The following is a 24,921-nucleotide window of genomic DNA, read 5'->3' as shown; positions in this document are numbered from 1 at the left end:
ATCATATAAATAAAGAATATAAAAATAAAAAAAAAAAACTCAAGAGACTAACAATGCCTCCAGGAATAATTTATCAAATAATCAGAACAAATATTACAACATGATGTAACAGAAACCAAGGATTAGTTATCACAGGAAGATAAAATCACACCATGACCCCATTCCAATCTAAATCATTCACTTCAAAAAATCCCTACTCTCGCTTGAACCTGCTCTCACACATGCACAGGCTACAGCCTCTGCAGTTAAACCATATAAATACTAACAAAACCCACGTCTAGTAGGTTATAACCACTACATAAAATCAAATGGACTGGAATGACAACACAGTGCACGGAGGCTCGGTCTGCTCGTCCAGTCACAGAAGCAGAGAAAGGCAGCGAAATGGACAACAAAATCAAGAGAGGAAAAGCAAAATCGAGCTAAGATGTAAGTGTTAGATAACGCTGGCTGTCTGCCAGGCGTCAGGCCTCGACCTGGCCTGAGGCCCCTGTTGTACCGATGGCATGCAGGTCTGTCAAACTCATTTACACTGACCTTTTAATTACTTTAATGAACCATCAGAGGCACAGATTAACGCTCAACACACTCTTTATCCAAGCTCACCCATGAAGGTCAAATGAAGGAAGACTTTCTGCCCTCTTGAATTACTCCATGAATTTTACTCTGGCCTCGCATTACACTGTCACACTGCCAGGCCTCGATTGGATTAGTTGGGGATTACAGGAGTTTGGGTTAAGGCTTGAAAAATAGATAAATACTATGAATATATAAAACCATTGTGAAACAGTTATTAGTCATAAGTGGTTGTGGTTTCCAAACAGAGCCTCAGCTGTCCACAGTCTGTCATAGTTTTAGTTATAGACTGAGGTGCCAGACATGGTGTTATTATAACAAACGTATTATGAATAAAATATATCTGTCCCCTTCCCCTACTTAACAAGACTCTATCCTCAGTGGTGGGTTAACATAAGCCCTTCATATTTGTATTTTCCAGTCTGGTTACAATTTGTAGTATTTTTGCTTTAAAGTCAAGTCAAGTCAACTTTATTGTCAATTCTGCAATATGTGCCAGACATACAGAGCAATTGAAAATATGTTTCTCTCCGACCCGCGGTGCAATAAGGACACGTTAACAAATATAAAATAAAATATAAGAAATATATACAAATGAAGATAACAAAGATAAGTAATATGTACAATACAGTTATAAATTCTAAATAGTGCAAATGTAAGGCAAAACAAAACATTATAGAAAACTAAAGATATAGATAAATATAAAAGGAAGAGTTCCTAAGTGTCTTCTTTTTATAAAGCATATTAAAGCATATTTCCTGCCAGTAACTCTTTTTTTATTTTAGTTATTTATTATCTATTGTCTGCTAATGAAACTGCCCACTAACTAATGAAAACTGCACAATCATGCCTCCACATACACGCAGGAGCACTTCAATTTTTACATTTACCTATCTCTAAAAATAAGGAAGAAAAAGTCTGACTCATCTGGAACAGACGCAAATTACCCGACTAATACGAATATCAATGCTTTGTGCTGTTTATAGAGAGCCTTGAATTCTTGGACAATCTGTGGTGTGGTTTCTGTCAAAGTAGCACAACATCTAGTGAAAGTAGCATGTTTATGTGAATCTCATTAAAATTCTGTCTCAGTACTTTGATAGTACAGAAAAAATAAAACAGCACACAACACACACCAAAAGCCCACAGTGTCAATGTGTGAAAATGCATCTTCTATGAACTTCTATACTTTTGTATGGACATTATGTGCTAAATTGATTTTAAAATATGTCATGATGAGTTATTTCTGGAATGTAGCCAACATAGAGATTTTTTATCAATGAAATAGTGTGTGTCAAATAGGTCACAGCAGAAATGCTACAAATGGTCCGTTTGTATCTTTGGAACAACTAGCCACAACTTCAGCCTGTCTTTACTTAAAGGAAAGCTACCCCAAGTGCTCAACTTATGGCTACTATCCTGACTGTTATTGTGCCTTGTATGATTTAATGTGATTGATTGATTGATTGATTGATTGATTGATTGATTGACTGATTGATTGATTATTTAGTTATTTTAGCCCATTTGTTCAAATGTAGCTACATACAAAATGAAGACATTTTAAGATTCTTGTTTATTATGACTTGCATACCCAACCCTAGATTCATACTTATGTGCACAACAGAAAGAACTAGACCTTACCCTTTGCTTTAACTGTAAATTAGTTTCTACTCACATAATTTCACTTGGTTTAATGAACAATGAGTGTTTAATCTAATCTGGTCATATATCAAAGTTTATAAAGCATGATTTAAGATAATGAGATCTAGAGTTTAAAACAGGATTTAATGCTGATTCCTGGGTACAGAGAAATCCATGACCATTTTCTCTTTGAGCACCTGGGCCTCAGGCACATGTCCTCTTACTTTAGTTGGTCTCAATCCCAATTTAGAATGTAAATAATATGGTCCTAGGTCTATTTCCATTGCCCGGGGTTCCATGTGTTAGGCGCACACTGAAACACACATAATTGAAGGTTGCAGACAGACACAATGTCTCCCACTGGTACACACAGGGACAGGGAAACTAAGCAGGCTTTCAAAAAACTATGGATCAGCAAGTTTTAGCATGGATTTCTCTCAAAAAGTTGATAAATAGTTGTTTGTGCATTGCCACAGACGATTTGCATTATCTGGTGCTGAGGGACTGATTACACATGTTGTATTAGGCTGTGTTATCCTTATTGGATCATTAAAGCACTGCAGTCATTTCTGGGTGGCTCTATTTTCATTAAACATGAGTGTGATTCATTCAGAAATAAATTCCCTCCCAACTAATAATAACTTCTGTTTGAAACATCGAAGCTGAAGTCGACCACTTTACTTATGACTGACAGGAAGCATTGTACAGTAATAGGTTAGTCAAAACTCTGTGAAAATCACACCTGCTGGAGATGTGAGAAAGAAGCTAGTACTGTTGTACACATGCTGTATTTCTGTGTATTTCAATGAGCTACATAGAGTAATGGGGGGACAATGTATATTTTTTAACAAGTCTGGGGCTCTCATGTTTTTGTGTTGTCCATGAACGTATCTCATGTTGAAGCTGCAAGCAGCCTGGCTTAATTTAGGGGAGGCATGCGTCTGTGTTTATGACTTAGGTTTATTATACTCCACTTGTTTTGTGTAATAGCATATTGTCTGTGTTTTCAGTTTTAAAAAAATGGGACAGTGAACGAACGTTACGAGGTGTTGTACATGTAACGTGTTTTATTCTGTGGTCTTTTCAAAATATCAATACAAATAAATAAATAAAACTGTGAAACGCAGACTGGAGGGGGTTTGTGTGGTATTTGCTTGCGTCAAAAAATGTGAGGAACTTACTTGTCATTTACTTGAGTCATTTCTTTTCATGCAACTTTCGCACTTCTACTTCACTACATTTCAGAGAGAAATATTGTACTTTTTACTCCACTACATTAATCTGACATCTTTAGTTACTAGTTACTTTCCAAATTAAAATGTTTGCACACAAAATTATAAAACTATTACATATTATGTTGTATTATAAATTAAACTGCCCAACAATATAACGGCCTACAAGTCCAGCTGAAATGATTAGCCGATTAATCACTTAGTTGATTGACACAACTGTTTTGATCGTTTCCAGTTTCTAAGTTGGGAGGATTTTTCGGCACACACACACACACACACACACACACACACACACACACACACACACACACACACACACACACACACACACACGTGTGTTGCACATATTGCTGAATTGACAATAAAGTTGACTTGGAACAACACTGAGCTCTAGTGGTGAGAACTTTTCAAGAGAAATGATGCGGGAGAAAAAACTGAGACTGCTTCACTCAGAATTCTATTAGAACTAAATGCATTCGGAAATTATGTACACTGTAAAAAGCCCACTAAATAGTTGATATCCTCTTATATGTAGCACTGTACTGCTAAAAACATAAATAACAACAACAATAACACACGACAATCATTACAATATATTGTAATTACAACAATAATAGTCATATAGTACATACTATGCCAAGGTATCAGAATCAGAGTCAGAATCAGCTTTAATGTCCTAATGGCCAAGTAGCTAATTGTGAACAAACAAGGAATATGACCCTGGCTTTTTGTTGCCCTCAAAGTATACAAAGATAGATAGTCTATTAGGCCTATGGCTAAAAACAAGGACACCAAAGCTGAACAAGGTAAATAAACTTAGCACAAAAAGTAAGGAAATTTGTGTTTGGTAGATTATTTCTCTGTGGTAACAATGCTTTTTGGCAATAAATCTTATACCATTGGAAAGCCTGTTTAGTTTAAATGGGGCACCATTTGTAAGGAACATGCATTTGTGGGATGAGCAGCAGTGCTGAGTATGTGGGTTGCGCCCATGAACATTTTTCCAAATCTTCTCTGTCAATGCCAAACAGCTTATTCTGCCATTGACTCGTTTGGTGTTTGGTGGATTGGATGATTCTGCCTACGGCAGTTAGATCGTAGGTTCAAAGCGTGGAGAAGACGCAGAGAATGCTATGCTGATTGCTGCACCAATAGGGTAACACCTTTTGGTGGAGGCAGTGTGATGGTGTGGGGCGGCATCTCCCCCACTGTAAAAACAAGGCTTGTCATCATTGGAGGCAATCTCAGTGCAGAGAGATATAGAGATGAGATTCTGCAACCAGTGGCAGTCCCATATCTCCACAGTCTGGGACCGATCTCTATCCTCCAAGATGACCACGCTCGCCCCCACAGGGCGGGGTTTATCAGAGACTACCTCCAGAATGTGGGAGTGGAGAGGATGGAATGGCCTGCTAGCAGTCCTGACCTCAACCCCATTGAACACTTCAGATCAGCTTGGGCGTGCTGTTTGTGCCAGAGTGACCAACACAACCATGTTGGCTGACTTGCAAGTGTGACCAGGCTGGTGACCAGCATGAGGAGGAGGTGCCAGGCTGTTGTGACTCTGTATGGTTCTTCCACAAGCTACTGAGGCTCCTGTTTGTGAAATGAATAAATGGTTAAATTGCCAATATGTCTTGTTTCTTCAAACTTCAATCATCCAATCCACCAAACACCAAACGACTCAATGGCAGAATAAGCTGTTTGGCATTGGCAGAGAAGATTTGGCAAATTTTTCATGGGCGCAACCCACATACTCAGCACTGCTGCTCATCCCACAAATGCATGTTCCTTACAAATGGGGCACCATTTGAAAGGGAACTAAACAGGCTTTCCAGCGGTATAAGATTTATTGCCAAAAAGCATTGTTACCACAGAGAAATAATCTACCAAACACAAATGTCATTACTTATTGTGCTAAGTTTATAAACAATGTAAGCTATACTCTAGCTGCTGCCACACTTAGGTGATATGCTAAAGGTGCATCTATCTATCTATCTATCTATCTATCGATCTATCTATCTATCTATCTATCTATCTGGTGATAGATCAAGACTGATGGTTACTTTATGACAGTTTTGTATCATCTGTCTTCTGGAAGTTTTTCAGTATAGGCTACACTTGTCTTGTCTTCATCCATTCCTGGCCTGATCCTGAATTTATTCATAATATATTTCATTATATGCACGGTTCGTGCTCATGGATCTTTCTCAGAGGAGTGGCTCGGCTCCAACCATAGCCTACTGGTCAAAGCTAGTAATGAGTCTGGAGCATTTACTGTATTAAACAGTATGGCGCCTTCTTGAGGATGGAAGATCTCTGTGTAAATTATATATGTTAAACATTAAAATCGTGCGTTTTCCGAGTTGACTGGAAATGTCGCTTTTCTCAGCAGGCAATTTATTTATTCAATTCACAACTTTAAAGTATAGCAGTTTTATATCTATGATACGACTGTACACAGCCTTCAGTGTATCAGTGTGTAGCATGAAGGGTCTCTGTCTCAGAGATGTGACGTGTGTTAGCGGCTTGTCTGGTGACGTGTCTCTCCTCTCTCTTTTCTGGCGGAGCGGCTGCTGGATGGGGCCACACCGACTCCGCTAAGCACTCATACTTTAACCAGTAACACCGCAGGACTCGGCCTACGGACATTATGGGGAGTAAGTGACATTCTTCTCTTGTATACACGTGTTGAGGGTAGTCGAAAATACCTGTCGTCCTTTTAATCTCGAACAATAACGGATTTAAAGCGTTCGCCGGCAAGCTAATTAGCTAACCTTAGGCAGGTTAGCGCTAGGTGGATAGTTGTTACTAGCTTATTACTGGAGCTAATTTGAAGCTTTCAAATTCCATCTTTCTGAGATAGCTTGCACACACACACGCAGAGCTTCACATTCAGAGCCCATTTCTAACATCTTGCCTTTGTCTTTCAAATAGGCGTCCACGCGTCCTGTTTTAAAGTGATTGCTCACTCGTTTTGTGATTGAACGTTAACTTTAGTTAGCATCACGCTAGCTGAATGGACTGTGCAACCAGGATAGTTAACGTTAATGTATAGACACTTGAAGCTGGTTTCTTCTCGTTTTTTTATATGCACGTTGGTAGATTTGCAATGCCAAATTGACTAGTCGAGTGCCAGAAAAGAATTCAGTGGCTATATATTAAATCTCTTGCTGTCAAAGTCTATTTCATTGATTGTGATTGACACAGCTGATCAACTCCAAGACGAAACGGTCTAAAAGTGACTGCGCACTGAATGCTAGTTACTCCAACCTTGCTCAGATTTATTTATTTGTTTATCCAGATATTGCTAAGAAAATACAGCTTTTTGCTGCATTGACCAGTAATGTTGGCAGCTGTTTAGCTGTTGGTTAGTGATGACGTAGCATCTAAACTAACCTGATTTTAAGAAGACCAATAACTCAAGATGACACAAACATACTGTATTCTGTGTGTGTGTGTGTGTGTGTGTGTGTGTGTGTGTGTGTGTGTGTGTGTGGTGTAAATGCAATGTAACTTCTGTCTTTTAATGTCTGCTAATCTCTTTCTGCAGTTAAATTTTTGGAGGTCATCAAGCCGTTCTGTGCTGTCTTGCCAGAAATTCAAAAACCAGAACGAAAGGTATGTTTATTTATTTTATTATGTTGCATTATGTCTACACTGCATATATGAATGGATTTGAATGACATCTGCACTTTTTTTAATCCTCGCAGATTCAATTTAGAGAAAAGGTACTATGGACCGCCATCACACTATTCATCTTTCTGGTGTGCTGCCAGGTTAGTATCTGTTGATGACAAACCTTAATGACAACCAAGCTGCTGGTTCTGTTCATGTTCATGATGATGTGTGTGGTTTATGACACTGTTTTGTATCTTTTCCTTGATTCAGATTCCTCTCTTTGGCATCATGTCTTCAGATTCAGCAGATCCTTTCTACTGGATGAGAGTAATCCTGGCTTCCAACAGAGGTGCTTGAATCGTAGGCTGTATGTTAAACAGGGTTAATCACAGAGTTCTTTTATGTCCTGTGCAGCTCCAACAAGTAAAAACAATCAAACTCCAGTGTTGTTATCAGACCTGACATAATCTCATTATTTTATGTGATGAGTCAAAGGTCAAGAGACGTAAGCCCTTAGTCATTGCTTCTGGTGCTGCTGCTATTGTTGTACTAACTGAGGCTTACTATGACACTAATCTGTACCTGCAGGTACGCTGATGGAGCTGGGCATCTCACCCATTGTCACCTCAGGCCTTATCATGCAGCTTCTGGCTGGTGCCAAGATCATTGAGGTGGGAGACACTCCCAAGGACAGAGCCCTCTTCAATGGAGCTCAGAAATGTAGGTCTACTACTCGCTACCTTTGCTATTTTTAGAACTTGTCACATACCTTTAAACCTGTGATGATGTTTTATTTGCTTTGAAGAAAGCAGACACAATACACTGTTCAGTTTCCCAGTACCCTCAGTAGTAGCTGTCCATGCAAGATTGCCAATTGCAAATAATTTTTTCTGTGTTTTTGCAGTGTTTGGAATGATCATCACCATTGGACAGGCTATTGTATATGTTATGACTGGCATGTATGGAGACCCTTCAGAGATGGGTGCTGGGATATGTTTGCTCATCATCATCCAGGTTAATACAAACTCTCAGTGCTGCTCTCCGGGCAAAAATTTGAAAATGTATCTTGAAACAGACACACACTTTTCTAAGGTTTAGGTTTTTTGTCTGAAATTATACAGGTGTTAAAATACAAACAAAACAAATCCTTAAACGTTACCTGCTAAAATCAAAAAATCAAACCCTGGCTAGTAGGGCTGCACGATTCAGAAAATGTCACGATTCGATTCCATATCGATTTTTAGGCTCAAGATTTGATTCAAAAACGATTCTCGATTTTACCTGATTCACAGTATGTTAATGTAGTTACTTTTCCCATGTGATTGCAATAGACATACAATTTAAAAGAAAAGAAACACAACAAATTAAATGTAGTTTAATATTACTTTATATGTCTTCATACAAAAATAAAAACTTTTGCAACTAAAAACTGCAAAGTGCCGAGCTTTGGCCAGCTTTCAAATTCATTTAATTGAAGTATAAAAATAAAGCTGTTCAATAAAAAGAGCTTTTCGTTCAGAGTTGGGTGGGAGTTTAGAGCATTGAAAGAGTGCGTTGGTTGACTGGCATGTTAGGTCCTTTAGGTTGTTGTTGGTCCACGTCTTTAATGTTCATCTTTGGGTGATGGCGTACCATGGGAGTTCTCAAGTTTGTGGTGTTTCCAAAATACTTTCACTTTGCAAAGCCTGCATGTAGCACGATTCTGTGAGATTTGCCATTGTTTGAGCCGACTAAACTACTTCTGCTGCACTTGTTCTTCTTTTGATTATAACAAGAGTGCCCAGGCGTCACTGTGAATTCGATGCAGTGCCATCTATGGGAATGGCGAGCTAAACTCATTTCAGGACTGGAGAATAGTATACATGCCATTATAAAATGAAAAAAAAAATATATATTTTTTTTTTTTTGCAATTCTATGAATCGATTTTGAATCGGTAGAGCTTGAATCGCGATACAAATATGAATCGATTTTTTTGGCACACCCCTACTGGCTGGTTCATTGTGACTGTCATAATGTTTTGTTGTACGCAGCTGTTTGAAAGAGCTGGTTGTCTGCCTGAAACCTTTTGTTGTACTTATGTCTTGGATTGTTGCCTCTATCTGTATGTTGCTTGAATGTGTTTGTTTCTTTTTATCGTTCACTCCTGACTGCATATCAAGTTTCCCATTTGGGATAATAAAGTGAACTGAACTGAATCGGCTCAATACAAAACCTCATGTCTGTTTCTTCAGCTCTTTGTTGCAGGTCTGATAGTCTTGCTGCTGGACGAGCTGCTCCAGAAGGGCTATGGTCTGGGCTCGGGTATCTCTCTCTTCATTGCAACCAACATCTGTGAGACGATTGTCTGGAAGGCCTTCAGCCCCACCACTGTCAACACAGGCAGAGGTATGGGTACTGGGAACGAACACATTTTAAAGCTGAATGAGGATAAAGGAGATACATCTTCATAGTGATAGACCGATTTTATCGGCCGGCCGATATATCGGGCCGATATTTGCGTTTTCACGTGCATCGGCCGATACGCGGCTGCTGCGTTCGCCGATAGTTTTTTCCCCGGCATTATTTACAGACAGGCGTCCACAGGCAGCTCTGTGTTGGAGACGCTGCACCCATCCATATGATGCACATTGCACACATAATTTGGGTGATATGAATGTAAGATGATTGCAGAAGTGACACTGATCTGTGTTTTTGTTTATTTTTGAAGAAATGGCAGAGCAGATTCCAAAAAACAAATCCAGTGTGGCAGGTTTTACATTTTTATGATGGAAATTGAGGGAGCAAAAGCAGTATCGGCTCCAAATATCGGCTCAAGAAAATCGGCAGCCCGTATCTGTCATTGGCTAAGGCTGATGAAGAAAAATCGTTATCGGCACTAAAAAAGAAAAATCCATATCGGTCGATCCCTACATCTTCATCTGTATTATAATGGCTAACCCTGGAACTCCTGTCTTTTATCCAGGTACTGAGTTTGAGGGAGCCATCATTGCTCTCTTTCATCTTCTGGCCACCCGCACAGACAAGGTGCGTGCCCTGAGAGAGGCCTTCTACAGACAAAACCTGCCTAACCTCATGAACCTCATCGCCACCGTCTTTGTGTTTGCAGTGGTCATATACTTCCAGGTGAGCTGGTAACACCAACTAAATACAGCCCAGTGTCTTACCTGCTTTCATTGCACTAAAGGCTTTTGGATGCCAATGTTTTGAAACAAATATCAGCTTACTCACGGTCACGCTTTCTTACCTCACCAGGGCTTCAGGGTGGACCTGCCCATAAAGTCAGCACGCTACCGTGGTCAATACAACACCTACCCCATCAAACTGTTCTACACCTCCAACATCCCCATCATCCTGCAGTCTGCCCTCGTCTCCAACCTCTACGTAATTTCTCAGATGCTCTCGACGCGTTTCAGCGGCAACTTCCTCGTCAACCTCCTGGGAACCTGGTCTGTAAGTATATAATGCGTGCTTTGCCTCCAGCACATCCAGTCTCAGTCTTTAAAACATGTTTAAAGACCTGGAGATTGTATTAATGAGTCCTAGTTATTTTCATAAATAGGGCACAGTCAGGTTCCATGTGTTGTAGTTTGCCATGGACTTGCAGCATCTTATGGCGCTTTTCCATTACACGGTACCTGCTCGACTCGCCTCGACTCTACTCGCCTTTTTTGGTTTTCCATTACGAAAATAAGTACCTGGTACCTGCTAACAGGTACTTTATTTAGTACCACCTCTGTCGAGGTTCCAAGCGAGCTGAGCTGATACCAAAAGGTGACGTGAAAGCGACAGACGGGGGTGTCCTGAACAAACCTGGCATTTTTAAATAGTTTAGCCAGTTTTTTTTTTTTTGCTGCCTCCAGCTTCAATTGAAACAAAATGTGTCTTCTGGCTGTGGCAGCAACAACACACCTTCGACGTTCTGTGTGTGTGTCGCATTAGGTCACTGCAGTTTACTACGGCGCTGCTATATAAGACGACCAGCCACGCTGAGGCGGTACTAAAATCTGCCATGGAAAACGGACGCACAGTGCGTCGAGTAGAGTCGAGGCGAGGCGAGTCGAGCAGGTACCATGTAATGGAAAAACGCCATTACTAACTAAATCTTTTTTGTTTAGGACTCCACGAGTAGTGGACCAGCTCGGGCCTACCCAGTCGGCGGTCTCTGCTACTACCTTTCTCCTCCAGAGTCGTTTGGTTCTGTCCTGGATGACCCGGTCCATGTGGTTATCTACATTGTCTTCATGCTCGGCTCCTGCGCCTTCTTCTCCAAGACCTGGATTGAGGTCTCAGGATCCTCTGCCAAAGACGTAAGTCTGTGTTTGTACAAGCATTTGCAACTTGCTTTTTGTCAGTCCCACATGAAATGAACCTGCGTATCTATCACTTTGTGTGTCTCAGGTGGCGAAGCAGCTAAAGGAGCAGCAGATGGTAATGAGGGGACACAGAGAGACCTCTATGGTGCATGAGCTTAACAGGTACAAAGCAACCTTGCAAACAGAGTCTCAGGTTTCACATTTGTTGCTTGCAGCATATGGAAAGTTGTCCTCCACAATTTTCATGTATTTATAATGGATTTACTATTCACAGGTACATCCCCACAGCTGCTGCCTTTGGTGGCCTCTGCATAGGAGGGCTGTCTGTGATGGCTGACTTCCTGGGTGCCATTGGTTCGGGTACAGGAATCCTCTTGGCTGTGACAATCATCTACCAGTACTTTGAAATCTTTGTGAAGGAGCAGAGCGAAATGGGCAGCATGGGAGCGCTGCTTTTCTAGAAAATTCCAACCTTCTGACACACATCAGACACAAAGCCCCCCCCATCATTCTTTTTTTTTTTTTTGCAATTTGCACAATCGGTACATTTTGCAGCTGACATATGTCATTTTTCTCCACCACCTGTGTTTTCCACCATTACCTCTCCAGCGTGTCAATGCTGAGAAAACCGTTTTGGTTATTCCCAGCGTTGAGCATAGTATTGTGCGTCTTCAGTCCTTTTACTCCAATAGCTATTACCCCTCTCTCTGCGGGCTCTCTTATCAGCTGAAGAATGTCTAAACGCACACAAGGGTGAGGTGCTGTCTTTGACCTACCTCAGGCATTGTTCATTGCAGCATGTTCAAAGAACACTAGGACAACGACAATGTGTTGGTGCTTATTTCAAGCTGAAAGCACTGCCTGGACATTTCGGGGGAGTTGAAAGAAAACCATGTCATGTTCATCACAAGTAGCAATCCTGCTTGAGGTTTCTAGGGGCCTATAGTAGGATGTGAAAAGTATAAATAAAATATGCTCGTACTCCTGATAAGGATTATGGTAATCTCAGACAAGCTGTTGGTGGTTTTTATTTACCTTTTTATTTTGATATGTTAAATCATGGACTATGTTTATATTCACTCTGGTCTTATATAGGGCACAGTGTTTGTCCTCTGTCTCTGCCTGGTCCTCAAAGAAAAGCGTTTGTCTGTGTCGTCATGCTCTTTTACTCCCAGACTGAATCGCTGCACAATACTGCCGAGATGGTCGGGATGAGGGGGGGTTTGATAGGGACGAAAAGGGGTTTCATTTTGGTTTTTACTTTATGTAACAGACATAATTGTGTTATTAAAAAAAACAAAAAAAACAGGATTTTGTTTTTCCCAACATAGTTGGAAATTGTGTTTTTATTCTATTTGTTGTGCTTTGTCCTTGCATGTTCTGTTTTTTTTTTTTTTTTTTTTTGGTCAAATAATGAATAATATATATATAGTGGCATAGCAACCAAATGGTCATTGCAAAAGTAATTGATAGTTAAAGCTGGATTTGACACTAAAGGGCAGTAAGAATATTACAAAAAAACAAGCTTTGACATAGTTATCAACTTACTAGGGCTGTTGCTCTGATATTAGCCCCTAGAAGTAGACATGTTGATGTCCATTGGGTGGGTTTATAACTCAGCTTGTACTAATCACTTAACTTCCACTAGAGGTCACTGTATGAGGTTTAAAATACACCTGCTATTAAAGATTCAAATATTACTCTAAGGGGGGATGTAGCTAAACAAACTGTACACAGTATGCCAATACATCACTACCAGCAACCTTCTCAAATTACATTTAATGTTTATATCAAATGTTGCTAAATAGACTTTAATGTGAGTGACAATGAAAACACATAAGACAGAAGAAATGTCTTCAAGACCAATCAAAAGTCCAGTTATCTCTGACTACTTCTAGATACCCTATGATCTAAAGAATGAGTCACCAAACATAAGTAATGAGGCAGTGCATTGATGGATATTTAATTGGGTGATCATTAAGAATACACGAAAGATGAAGGAAAAACAAATACATTTAAAATGATTTATTTTGCATTTTAGTTTACTTTTTTGTCCCAAAAATTGACTTTTCCATCTGCTAGCTCTTTACATGAAAACCTGGGGCCTTGTTGCTTTTAGACTGTGGATGCAAATTTCAAAAGGGTGTATTGTATAGGCGTTCAGGTTAACTATAACTCATGACTCATGTACTGTACTGTAATAGCACTAAACAAGAAAACAGGAGGAACAATTCAAATGGGAAATTATTGTTAAGTAAATTCAGTTTATTTCAAACCAGGGGTGGAAGTAATTATTGTACAAAATGGCCCATATCAGAATAATGTATATTATATTATTGGATTGTAATTATTATATTATTACATGCATTAATGTGCTCATCACTTTTTTTTCTCACTATTTTAATCACTTTATATTTACTGCAGGGTCGCTTAATCTATAATAATAGCCTACATAATGTATTCATTGATTTATATATTGTATTAGTAATCTGAATATGCAAAGTAACTGGTAACTAAATGTATCAAAAAATGTAGTCCCCCTGGGATGTCATGGGGTAGGAGTGTAAAGTAGCAGATAATGGAAGTACTCAAGTAAAGTACAAGTACCTCAAAACTATATATAATAATGTATGATAATGAGTTAATGTACTTAGTTAAATCCCACTACTGTTTAAAATGATTCACAATTTATTTTGATTTCACTTTTTTTAATTAAATACAAAACCAATATATCTATAGGTTGTTATTATATTCATATATATATATATATTTTATTACATAGACTGTAACAAAAAAAAGCATTGAATATTAAAAACTCGAGTACGTCATTTTCGTGCGCCCACGTGTGACCAGAGGGTCAGTGGGGGGTGCTGTCGGACGCCGGGTAGCTTTAGCTAGTCAAATGCGAACCTTGCAGTTAAGTAATTCTTCTCACACTGTTCATTTTTTACCACAGAGGGCGAGGCTCGACGGACAAAGACACCGGCAGACATGTCGTACTGCAGGCAAGAGGGTAATTTCGATCTTCTTTCATTCATTTTCACTCCATGGCTGGGCAATGTCATCGAGCGAGCCACCATGCTAGGCTAACTTTCTAGAAACAGCGTTAACTTAACGCAGATTACATTACAGTAGGTTAGCTATTAGCTGCGAGAAAAGCCAAGCCTGCAGCAATAGGGTATTGTAGTGACTTAATACACTAGCTAGTCGCTGCAGTCATTTGACACGTAAGTCACAAATTGGGAAAAGCGGCTAACGTTACTAGCTCTGATCCTGATGGTACTGTCAGGGCTATCAAAGGGCTGAGCAGGTTAACTCGGGTCAAAGATACTGGCATAGTACGCCCCCCAAAGGTCACTTTAAACAAAATAGTAGCAGTTATACTATCCAGGACCAGAATATGTAACGTTACTCTATAGTAATCCTTGTGTTGTCATTGTTTATCATGTAGGTAAAGATCGCATCATCTTCGTGACCAAGGAGGACCATGAAGCACCCAGCAACGCTGAGCTCGTTGCCGATGACCCCAATGATCCATATGAGGAACAGGGTTAGTCATTTTGGAAAAAGTGGACCTGACTTCCAAACATTCCTTACCCCATAAAAGTAATTCTTTTAACTTGCCTCTGTCTGGTTTCCTGTTGTTTTTTTTTTTTTTTTAGGTCTGATCCTTCCAAATGGAGACATCAACTGGAACTGCCCATGCCTGGGTGGCATGGCCAGTGGACCATGTGGTTCGCAGTTCAAGGAGGCCTTTTCCTGCTTTCACTACAGCAAGGAAGAGGTGAAGGGCTCCGAGTGTATCGACAACTTCCGTAACATGCAAGAGTGCATGCAGAGGTACCCTGAGCTCTATCCTCAGGAGGAAGATAAAGAAAGCTCCCAAGCAGAGGTCAGCTCTAGCTCTGTCACCGCCTCCCCGACTGAGGGCTCTGCCTTACCCCCTGAAACTGACTCTACCCCAGTGACCTCAACATCAGAGTCTGCTGTCTCATCTGACAGCACATCGCTTATAGACAATCAAGCTGCCAGCTAAGGTCCATCTGTTGTCACCCAGGCCACTCTGTGTGCAAGCACTGCTGAGCATAACTGACTCTCCATGAGCAGCTGTGATTGGTCTTTCCTCCTGTTTAAGCCTACAGAGGGGACTTACTGAAATAGCGCTGATGCTCATGGGCAGAATTTACAGGCCATCAGAGAAGGACTTTGTGAATGCAGAGAAACATTTATGTATAAAAGTATAGGCTACTTTGTTTGCGAGCACTCAAAAATCATTGAATAAATAATATGATTTAATGACAGCAGGCCAAGCTATTTGCTGCAGGGACATTAGTTAAAAGACTCACTTTATATGCAATTGGAATTTAATTTGCTGTCTCAATCAGAAGAGCTTGTTTGTTAGTGTTCATTATGCGTGTTGTCATGTTCATGTTTGCTGCCCAGGAATATCACTTAGCACTGATTTATCACTAATCATTAAATTTGACAGTAATCTTAACAGTAATTACTAGATTTTTTTTTTTTTTTATTCCAGCAATGATCAGCTTTTCTAAGGAATTTAACCTCCACTCAAGACAGTTTTGACGCTTACTACAACTTAACAGTTAGACCCTTTGCTTTCCATCATGTGAGAGACCAAAACACAGGTAATTGGTAAGAGAACAATGCTACTGTTTCAACTTCTGTTCAGTGACCATTACATTGATATTAAGAAATGTTTTTTTTAGCTGTTTGTTGACATCTTGTAGAAACTTAAGGGTCTCCATCTGTTGTCGTATGAGCTATGGTTGTCATTTGTCAATTGACGCTGTATGTGTCCTAGACCAAAGTGGCTTGTCACTGCATAAATGTTTTTGTTGTCTCAACACTGTCTAGATGTCTCCATTTGGATGCTTTGGACACCATTCAATGACATTCAGGCCTTAAAAGACTTGATGGGTTTTTCTCAAACATGTCCACATTAAAATGATCGTCGAACAATTTCAAATTACATTTTCCTTTGCTTTTTCTAAAGTCAAAGCATAACACCCTCTTGTCAGTGATTTTTTTTTTTTCCTTTTTCACACGTTGAAAGTCTTAGGGATTTTATGCGAGCTTCTCTCACTGGAATGACAGAGATTTACAAGTTGAGCAAAATGGGTGACTGTATATTAAGACAGAACCACATCATATTTTACAGCGTTCACTGAGTTCATTATATTGCCTGTTTATTAGTAATAGTTTCATAGAATTTTATTGTATCCAAATTATGTTTAGCTTTCAAAATGTGTTATATTTAAAATTTATGAAAGAAGTAATAAATATTTTAGAAACCATCTGAAATTCAATGAACTTTTCCCCGTCACATATTTTCTATATACGACTAACTCAATCTTTTGTACATTTCTCTTTGCTAATAAAAAAGAGGAGGTAAACATTGAATAAGAGATTTATTAAACTCAGGTATTATAATCCAGGTATTCATTTTAGTCTTTATTTTGTGTTGCACACACACATCGTGAGTACCTTTCTTCAATGTTGTGACCTGGACTGATCATGAGTTTGGATAATTTCCTCCTGATGATACAGCGTGTTGTCCAGCGGTTTTCAGTCCCTTTTCTGATTCCCCCCACTCAAATTGTCTTGAGAAATCCTCTGGAGTCTGTCCCGCCTTTTTAGATCTATGTTCATGTGCATCCAGTCCTCAGGCTCTCTGATATAAGTAGACCAAGTCGGGGTGTCCATGGGACCACCACACTCTGCATGGTGACCAGTAGACGGCCTGTCCCAGCCTCCTCTGGGCCTGCCAGCAGGTACTCCATACCTGGTAAAAAAACAAAAAAAAAGTAAGACATTGTTAATGAATCTAATCTGATAACAAATCGATCTGTGGTGTTAGCTTGATATTTTCTAACTTTTGTGTTACTGTTCTAATAATCTTTTAATGCTAAAAGCCTCTTTAGGAAAACCTTGAAACTATGAACAGAACAGCACTGTGCTTTGTGTACCATACTACAAATCCCATCTCTTTGTGTCTGGATCTCGTCTTACCTGGGTTGAGAATAGGACAGGTGCAACCGCGGCTGGTCCACGGCAGGGGATAAATGCGGATGGTTCCCAAGTAGAGCGCCACTTGGCTTGATCGAAGGACCTTGCGAACTTTGACCTGCACTTCTGCGTGGCTGCCTTTGTCATGAGCAGACAGCACAATGGCTTTGATCACTGTCATGGGCCACACAGGAAAAACAGAAGACTGAGAAGGCAATATAAAGCAAGTACAGATCATTAGATTTATAGAGTGTGGTCTAGAACCACTCTATCTCTAAAGTGTCCTGAGATGACTCCTGTTGTGTTTTGACACTATAAATCCAATTGAATTGAAATCGAATTGAATCACAATTTATGAAACAGTTTTCAAACTAAAGTAGTAAGACATTGTTAATGAATCTAATCTGATAACAAATCGATCTGTGGTGTTAGCTTGATATTTTCTAACTTTTGTGTTACTGTTCTAATAATCTTTTAATGCTAAAAGCCTCTTTAGGAAAACCTTGAAACTATGAACAGAACAGCACTGTGCTTTGTGTACCATACTACAAATCCCATCTCTTTGTGTCTGGATCTCGTCTTACCTGGGTTGAGAATAGGACAGGTGCAACCGCGGCTGGTCCACGGCAGGGGATAAATGCGGATGGTTCCCAAGTAGAGCGCCACTTGGCTTGATCGAAGGACCTTGCGAACTTTGACCTGCACTTCTGCGTGGCTGCCTTTGTCATGAGCAGACAGCACAATGGCTTTGATCACTGTCATGGGCCACACAGGAAAAACAGAAGACTGAGAAGGCAATATAAAGCAAGTACAGATCATTAGATTTATAGAGTGTGGTCTAGAACCACTCTATCTCTAAAGTGTCCTGAGATGACTCCTGTTGTGTTTTGACACTATAAATCCAATTGAATTGAAATCGAATTGAATCACAATTTATGAAACAGTTTTCAAACTAAAGTAAAAAAAAAAAAAAAAAATTCCACATAATTTCTTACCATAATCATGTTTGGTCTTACAGAGGTCAGACACACTTCTCAGCTTTTTCTGCTTACAGCTACACTTTCCTGTGTACAGACACTGAGTTATGCTCCGATCCATTTTTATCTCCATAATTACACTGCATAAAACAATATGATTCCACAATTTTAAGCCATGCGATGCAGATGAACCACCGTTAATGAGCAATACATCTGTAAACCAAAGTACTACTCACCTGTGTAATGCAGAGCAGAGACGGCAAGCTCCTTTGACCACTGTACCTCTTCTTCTACTGTGAACATGTGATCCAGATCAGGGATTTTTCCACCAAAGGGCACATTGAACACCTGGTTATTTGAGTAGCTGCAAAAGCGGAATTGAACCCATCAGGTCAAGGTTCATTGTAAGCAATTAAGCACACTGAGTTTTAGTTTTAGCTTTTGTTTTAAGTCTGTAAAGAATTTGGTCATGGATTAAGCATATGGCTAACCTGTCCAGACACTGCCCAGTGGTTGGATCACAGCTGTGAGTGCAAGTGCAGGGTTTACAGCCCTCCTCTCCAAAACCCCAATAGCCAGGCAGGCAGTGTCTGCAGCTTGTGCCGCCTACACCAGATTTGCAGTGGCACTGCCCACTTCTAGGGTGGCACCAGGGTCTCTCCTCTCCAGGACGAGGAGGCAAAGAGCCCTGTGGATCACACCAGCAGCCTGAGAAACAGAAACACAAATACAGCTGTGTATGCTGCTCTTTTGTTTTCCATCGTCAAATTAGGAATTTACAAATATATACCAGCAGATGGCGCTATAAGACATTATGGTTCTTTTTCATTTCATCCATAAACCTCCCTAACTGTGAATTAATTCCACTGAGATCCAAAAAATTATGAAACCTCCTTTATTTTGCTTTTCTGATTGATAACACATTAGCCAATCCCACACCAGAGTAAGAGACCCCCTGTTCGAAGTCTCTTACGTGTGCATGTGTGGGGGGAATTAAGGGGCAGGGATGGGTGGTGGTGGTAGCCGTGGCGACAGCGCTGGCACCTGCGCCCGAAAGTGTTGTGTCTGCAGTCATCACAAACGCCCCCACTGGTGCCGCCGGAGGAAAGCCATGCCCGCTGAGAGAAGTGACAGCTATCTGCGTGACCGTGGCACTGGCACTCTGAAGTCACAGTGGTGTGTGTGATGTCATAGCATTTAGAGAGATGAGAGAGAGACAAAGTGAGGACATCAGGATGGGGAGGAGAGAGAAAGCAAACAGGAAACATAGGTGATTTTTGTTTAGTCTATGTAGCCTACTTTTATAGTCATAATAGATATATACAGTTGTCAAAGTGCTTTGCATCCTGTGCTCAAAATTTAAAGACTAGATCTGCAAGGTGTACCAGGGTCCAAGCACCCAGAACCAAAGGTGCACAGACCTCGTGCGACCAGCAGTATGAGGCCATCTCTGAATACGTCTTAAAAAGGTGGATTTCTTTGTTTTTGTTTGTATGCCCTAGGTCTGATTTAAAAATAAATCTTTTTTACCTTTAAGGCCATGGGACCTTAAAGGTCCCATGGCATTAAAATTTCACTTTATGAGGTTTTTTAACATTAATGTGAGTTCCCCCAGCCTGCCTATGGTCCCCAAGTGGCTAGAAATGGCGATAGGTGTAAACTGAGCCCTGGGTATCCTGCTCTGCCTTTGAGAAAATGAAAGCTCAGATGGGCCGATCTGGAATCTCTTCCTTATGAGGTCATAAGGAGCAAGGTTACCTCCCCTTTCTCTGCTTTGAATGGGCCCACCCATGAGAGAGAGACATCATGGCTTTCAAATGAGCAAAGTGGCAGTTGGTCAAGGCCACACCCCCACCCTCCACCTTGCCCCCTCCTCTCTCCTCCTCAATAGCTACAGACACAGAAATGGCACATCCTAAGGAAAGCTCACTGTGAGACTGGCTCTAGTGGCTGTAATTCTGCACCAAGGCTGCATTTCGGGAAAGAGACTTCAGATACAGTATTAGGGGACCACTAAGGTCTATATAAAAGAGACTTCAGATACAGTATTAGGGGACCACTAAGGTCTATATAAAAGAGACTTCAGATACAGTATTAGGGGACCACTAAGGTCTATATAAAAGCATCCAAAGAGCACCATGTCATGGGACCTTTAACAAAGAATGGAAATAATATTGCTCATCTAAAAACCTAAATACGTCTTGAGTATGTATTTAAATCTCTGCTTAATAAGAACTACAAATTTAATTCACTTTAAAGCTCAATTTTAAAGCTCTTCTCTCTTTTTTTCTTTATCAGCAGGATGAGTGTTGTGCATTCCTGGTGGTGGTCACTTACTCTGGCATGGGTTGGACTCCCCGCTGCTGCTGTTGGCAGGCCTCCAGGGACGATCATTGTAGAGCGAGGCACACTTCTCACAGTGATTTCCTGCTGTGTTGTGAGTACATAGGCACCTACCAGACACCTGGAAAACATATCTGGGGCTGCTTAGTTACAGACACCTGCTGTCTGGAGGTCAGGTGGTGTAAAGAGTAAATCAAGCTATTTAAAGCTCTTTAACTGGCAATTTCCCCATCAGTAAGTACATTTTACATCTGGACCTAACATCCTGACAAGTGTGTTATACAAGACTGTAATAGAACACAGGCTAATGCAAAAACTGACAGACACACTTTCTCTAATAGTCTTTTTTGTCACTGACTGTTGTTCTTTTACTTTGACACTCACCATGTTACTGTCCTGTCTTGTGTCTTGGCTGCTGTTGTATGGTACACAATGCTCAGCATGTCCATGGCACAGGCAGGTCCCTCTGGCCAGTAAAGTATAAATAGCATAAGGTGTGGAGGCTGAACTTTCTGTAGAGGATGTGGAAGTCAGAGCTGAGGCCGTGGGGCTTGTCCATTCTGCAGGTGGATTTAGAGGTGCCGGACAAGTCTGAGCTTTTAGCAGTCTGATGCGGAGGTTAGTGAGTGTGAGGCGGGCGAGGGCCTCTGGACTGTAAGGGTCCAGTGTTTTAGCACTGCTAGGGTCTAGTGTCCGTAATATTACCTGGAAGAAGAAACAGAACACCAATCACCATTGAATCAAACATTGTGGCTCTGCCAAAAGATAATACACAAGCCTACATCTCTGTGCATATTCTCTTACCTCCCCCCCACTGCAGGGTGTAGCACTGGTATAACGGGATGTACACAAAGACCCTGGATGAGTAAAATCATCAGGCAAACCAAACTCCATGCTGCAATTGTGTGCAAAGAGCTTAAGAGCTTCCCAGGTCTTTCCAAAGTCAGCTGAACGCTCGATGGCCATGGCAGCAGGCCGTGGTGACCTGAACACTAAAACTACATGGGATAGACAGAACTGTGCTTCAAGGTCCAAGCGGATCTCATCCTGCTGCTCCTGCATGGAGCTGCCTGCACCTGATGCCCACCAGGTATCTGGATTCAAGAAAGGGTCATCAGTCATGTGAGCAGATGGGTGGGTGTCCTCGGGGCAGAGGAGGTGGGGGGTTACAGGAGGATGGGGGCAAGGGCTGTGTGGGAAGGAGCTGTTCCCACAGCAGCTTGAGTGAGTGAGGAGGGTCCTGCCACTAGCCAGGTTCCCAATTGGTGGACTACAGGCATGGTCCACACATCTGGAAACTGACACAGAGGGGGATGGATAGTCAGTCTTATGACATATAGCAGAGTATATTTATTAAGTGTGATAATATGGGTATTCAGATCAGTGCTTTTACCGTATATGTGTTGGCAGAAAAGCATTCAATAAAAGAAAAGCACTTTCCAGCACGGACATCATAGACAAAACCAAGTTCCTCATCATTGTGTTACCATGAATATTTGATTTGCCTGACAATTGTGCCACTGCTGCTTGCTCTGATGTGACACAGAATCCTACCCTTTCCTCATTGGACAGCATTAATACTCTCACGTTACATGTAATGGCAAGACAAAAGCAGCCCTACTATCACATTTTTATTTATTGGTTTATATAGAAACAGGCATTGCCTTTATTCTTTACTGTTATGACTGCACATTCTAAGCAAATACAATGTCACCTGCAAATGAAGAACCATCAGACATCATTAGGTCAATAATTTCATTAATATGTAATGCAGCTGAGTCAGCATAACTGTCTTCCCAATCAATAACACAGCTTAACCTCAACAGGAAAAGAGAAGGCCAGATGAGACAGAATGACGCAACTGATTCAGAGAAAGAGCATGATGATGCGTCTCACCTGCTCCGCTCCTCGTAAAAACCAAAAACAGCCAACAGAGCGCCAGCAGCATCTGATGCCGACCTTTCCCACGCATACTAAACACTCTCATCCTTGTTTCTGCTGCGTTTACAACATACGTGGTGCGATAAACGCCTTCCAGCAGAGATTAGTCCCAACATTATGTATAGCCTTTCTAACGGACAAGCTCATATTTCCCTGCCAATTACGCAATGCGCAAAGTGTGCAGATGATTCCAGGAGTATTTTTTCCGATGCCCTTCCAGGAACAATGTTGAAAGAATCTTTTATAAAGTTCAAAGCATCCTCAGGAACAGCCAGGGCATCTCTCTGACAAAAGTGGATTGTGTTCCACCGTAGCAGCAAATGGATCATTGAATGAACGCTACATATTTGACATAACGAAATATTTCCAATTTCCTGGTGTCTTGTCTTCATCGATTTTGCGCGATAAAAAGTGACTGTGTGTTAGCCTAAACGATGCAAAGGATAGATCCTTACCAAAGCTAATTAATTCATGTAAAGGTTTTCATTAATTCAAAGCCAACCTGAGAGCTCCGTGTCCCAGCAAGGTCCAGGGCTCTACGTGTTTACGCACAAGAGAGGAGTGTGGCTCTATTTATCCATGGTCCTCCCCGCCCACACACATACACACACACGGTGAGGACGTTGAACTGAAACAACACGAACAACTATCTTGGATTGTGCATTTTTTTTTCTCCACTCTGGGCAGAATTGTATCCATTGGAATCTGCTAAAGATCGTGCACAGGGGTTGACAGACTTGCGACTTGCACGGGCTCGTCAGCGCGGTTAATGTGAACCAGCCGCACAGCGCATACCAGCTAAACCAGGTCCCTCCACTAACCAGGGCCTCGTAATGGGGCGAGGAAATTAGTTTATCTGCTTCTGCCCTCCTGTTTTTCAGCTGCAGCAATTCCAAGTTACAGGTCTCTTTGAAGTCTAGCAGGAAGAAACCTGAGAAGGGAGACAAAAATAGTCCTCAATGCAGTTATTTGCAGCTTGATGGAGCATTGTGGCACCGAAAGAATCTGACAGCTTGGTGTTTCATGCAAATGATTTGGACAAGAAAAGGGCCTCTCTCCCATCTGTATGCCTGACTGGATAGATTACTCTGCCATTCTTCATTATAGCACTGGATAATAAACACACACGTCAGGAAATCTAAATCCTTTGCTGAGCCTGATGTATTTTCCCTCCCTGGCACCCAAAAGAATAAACACCATGTCTCTAGTTTTATGGCTCAACTTCAAATACAAGGGACTCAGAAAATTGGAATGGACGTACATAATTGGATTGGTTTCCATGAATGTCTTTAATGCCATACAAATTGTTTACAGACCTGACTGCTTGCTTTTCCCCAGAATGGAGAACAAAAACAGAATTACTAAGGAATGGCATATGGTCTGATGTTTGTACTGACAGAAAATACAATATAATGTTTAGGAGCAGCAAGCAGTAGATTACTCACATAATGTTGTCCCAGTCATCAATCCTTATTAATCTGACATTTGTCCATCTGTGTTGATTTTAAAGGTATCTCCCTGCTAAGGTTTTTAATTCCCTTTTCCATAGTCTCTTAACTCATATATCACCCTATCTCTATATGTTGTACATTTGTCTTTGTTCACCCCTCGCTGATCTTTCCTTTCATCTCTCTGTCCTCCTGCTCTCCACTCAACACCAGCTATAGTGTCTGGCAGGCCTCCACACAATAAAACCCAGAGGCTCTCCATCTTCTGGCATCTCAGTTTCTCCTTTCGTCACACTCCAGTGGTGCAGTATATGCTAAGAATAGCTTTATGGGAGATTAGGGTAATGCCATTTATGAGGAATTAGCTGTTATCTGGTTGTGTTAGTGGTATACAGACATACTTTATGGCTGCTTTGTACTCACTTGGATTTGGTTCTGGCTCAATGGGACACAGCAATGAGATTCACATATTTTCACAGGTTGCAGGATGTGAGGACGTGTGTGCATTTGGGTGCTTAAGCAAAAGGGATAATGGATAAAACATAGAGTCAAATAATCCGTGTGGTCCAGCTGTGGTTTTGCTTCATTGACAGAATCAGGTTGGTTCTGGAAGAAGTTCGTACTGTATGTACACACTGATATCTGACTTCTGCAAAGGCACCAAAATTCACGTCACTGAGGTTTGAGGTCAAGGTTTGCGGCAAACTCATAAAACATTTTAAGAGCAGCTGGTTCAAGTGCAAGTAAACTATGTGTGGTGGCTCATTTTGCCTTCAAAATGCGAAACACATTGAATTCTTA

General features: G+C 40.9%; 3 protein-coding genes across 3 annotated transcripts; 2 read left to right on the top strand and 1 right to left on the bottom strand.

Moving 5' to 3' along the window:
- The first annotated feature begins 5,998 nt into the window (after positions 1-5,998).
- Positions 5,999-12,695, top strand: LOC144516528 (protein transport protein Sec61 subunit alpha-like 1). The gene is made up of 12 exons (XM_078247889.1): positions 5,999-6,109; positions 7,003-7,070; positions 7,163-7,228; positions 7,341-7,419; positions 7,659-7,790; positions 7,975-8,084; positions 9,303-9,456; positions 10,034-10,194; positions 10,324-10,521; positions 11,187-11,378; positions 11,470-11,546; positions 11,659-12,695. The coding sequence occupies exons 1-12, from the start codon at positions 6,103-6,105 to the stop codon at positions 11,843-11,845; spliced, it is 1,431 nt and encodes a 476-aa protein (XP_078104015.1). The 5' UTR covers positions 5,999-6,102; the 3' UTR covers positions 11,846-12,695.
- A 1,531-nt stretch (positions 12,696-14,226) lies between these two features.
- On the top strand, positions 14,227-16,256 carry chchd4a (coiled-coil-helix-coiled-coil-helix domain containing 4a). The gene is made up of 3 exons (XM_078247887.1): positions 14,227-14,397; positions 14,836-14,934; positions 15,047-16,256. The coding sequence occupies exons 1-3, from the start codon at positions 14,376-14,378 to the stop codon at positions 15,418-15,420; spliced, it is 495 nt and encodes a 164-aa protein (XP_078104013.1). The 5' UTR covers positions 14,227-14,375; the 3' UTR covers positions 15,421-16,256.
- Positions 16,257-16,978: 722 nt separating this feature from the next.
- On the bottom strand, positions 16,979-22,768 carry LOC144516527 (netrin-4). Its single transcript, XM_078247888.1, has 10 exons — positions 22,628-22,768; positions 21,536-22,029; positions 21,116-21,436; positions 20,726-20,852; positions 19,362-19,550; positions 18,880-19,096; positions 18,625-18,752; positions 18,407-18,475; positions 17,996-18,166; positions 16,979-17,187 (listed from the first exon to the last, which is right to left on the bottom strand). Exons 1-10 carry the CDS (start codon positions 22,716-22,718, stop codon positions 17,051-17,053), a joined length of 1,944 nt encoding a protein of 647 aa, XP_078104014.1. The 5' UTR covers positions 22,719-22,768; the 3' UTR covers positions 16,979-17,050.
- Positions 22,769-24,921: the final 2,153 nt, after the last annotated feature.

The sequence above is a fragment of the Sander vitreus genome, chromosome 4 (genome assembly GCF_031162955.1).
Source record: "Sander vitreus isolate 19-12246 chromosome 4, sanVit1, whole genome shotgun sequence".
In the NCBI taxonomy this organism is placed as follows: domain Eukaryota; kingdom Metazoa; phylum Chordata; class Actinopteri; order Perciformes; family Percidae; genus Sander; species Sander vitreus.
Note: the sequence above shows the minus strand (reverse complement) of the source record. Positions and strands in the feature narration are given on the sequence as shown.

Excerpts from the sequence above, each read along its gene's own strand:
- LOC144516528 (XM_078247889.1), top strand. Across the intron at positions 7,420-7,658 it reads AATCCTGGCTTCCAACAGAG|GTACGCTGATGGAGCTGGGC; the intron begins GTGCTTGAATCG and ends CTGTACCTGCAG. Across the intron at positions 10,195-10,323 it reads CAGTGGTCATATACTTCCAG|GGCTTCAGGGTGGACCTGCC; the intron begins GTGAGCTGGTAA and ends TTACCTCACCAG.
- chchd4a (XM_078247887.1), top strand. The coding sequence starts at position 14,376 with ATGTCGTACTGCAGGCAAGAGG. Across the intron at positions 14,398-14,835 it reads GTCGTACTGCAGGCAAGAGG|GTAAAGATCGCATCATCTTC; the intron begins GTAATTTCGATC and ends TTTATCATGTAG. Across the intron at positions 14,935-15,046 it reads TGATCCATATGAGGAACAGG|GTCTGATCCTTCCAAATGGA; the intron begins GTTAGTCATTTT and ends TTTTTTTTTTAG.
- LOC144516527 (XM_078247888.1), bottom strand. The coding sequence starts at position 22,718 with ATGAGAGTGTTTAGTATGCGTGGGAAAGGTCGGCATCAGATGCTGCTG. Across the intron at positions 19,097-19,361 it reads TTCCCCCCACACATGCACAC|GCTGCTGGTGTGATCCACAG; the intron begins GTAAGAGACTTC and ends TCTGTTTCTCAG. Across the intron at positions 17,188-17,995 it reads CTGTCCTATTCTCAACCCAG|GTATGGAGTACCTGCTGGCA; the intron begins GTAAGACGAGAT and ends TTTTTTTACCAG.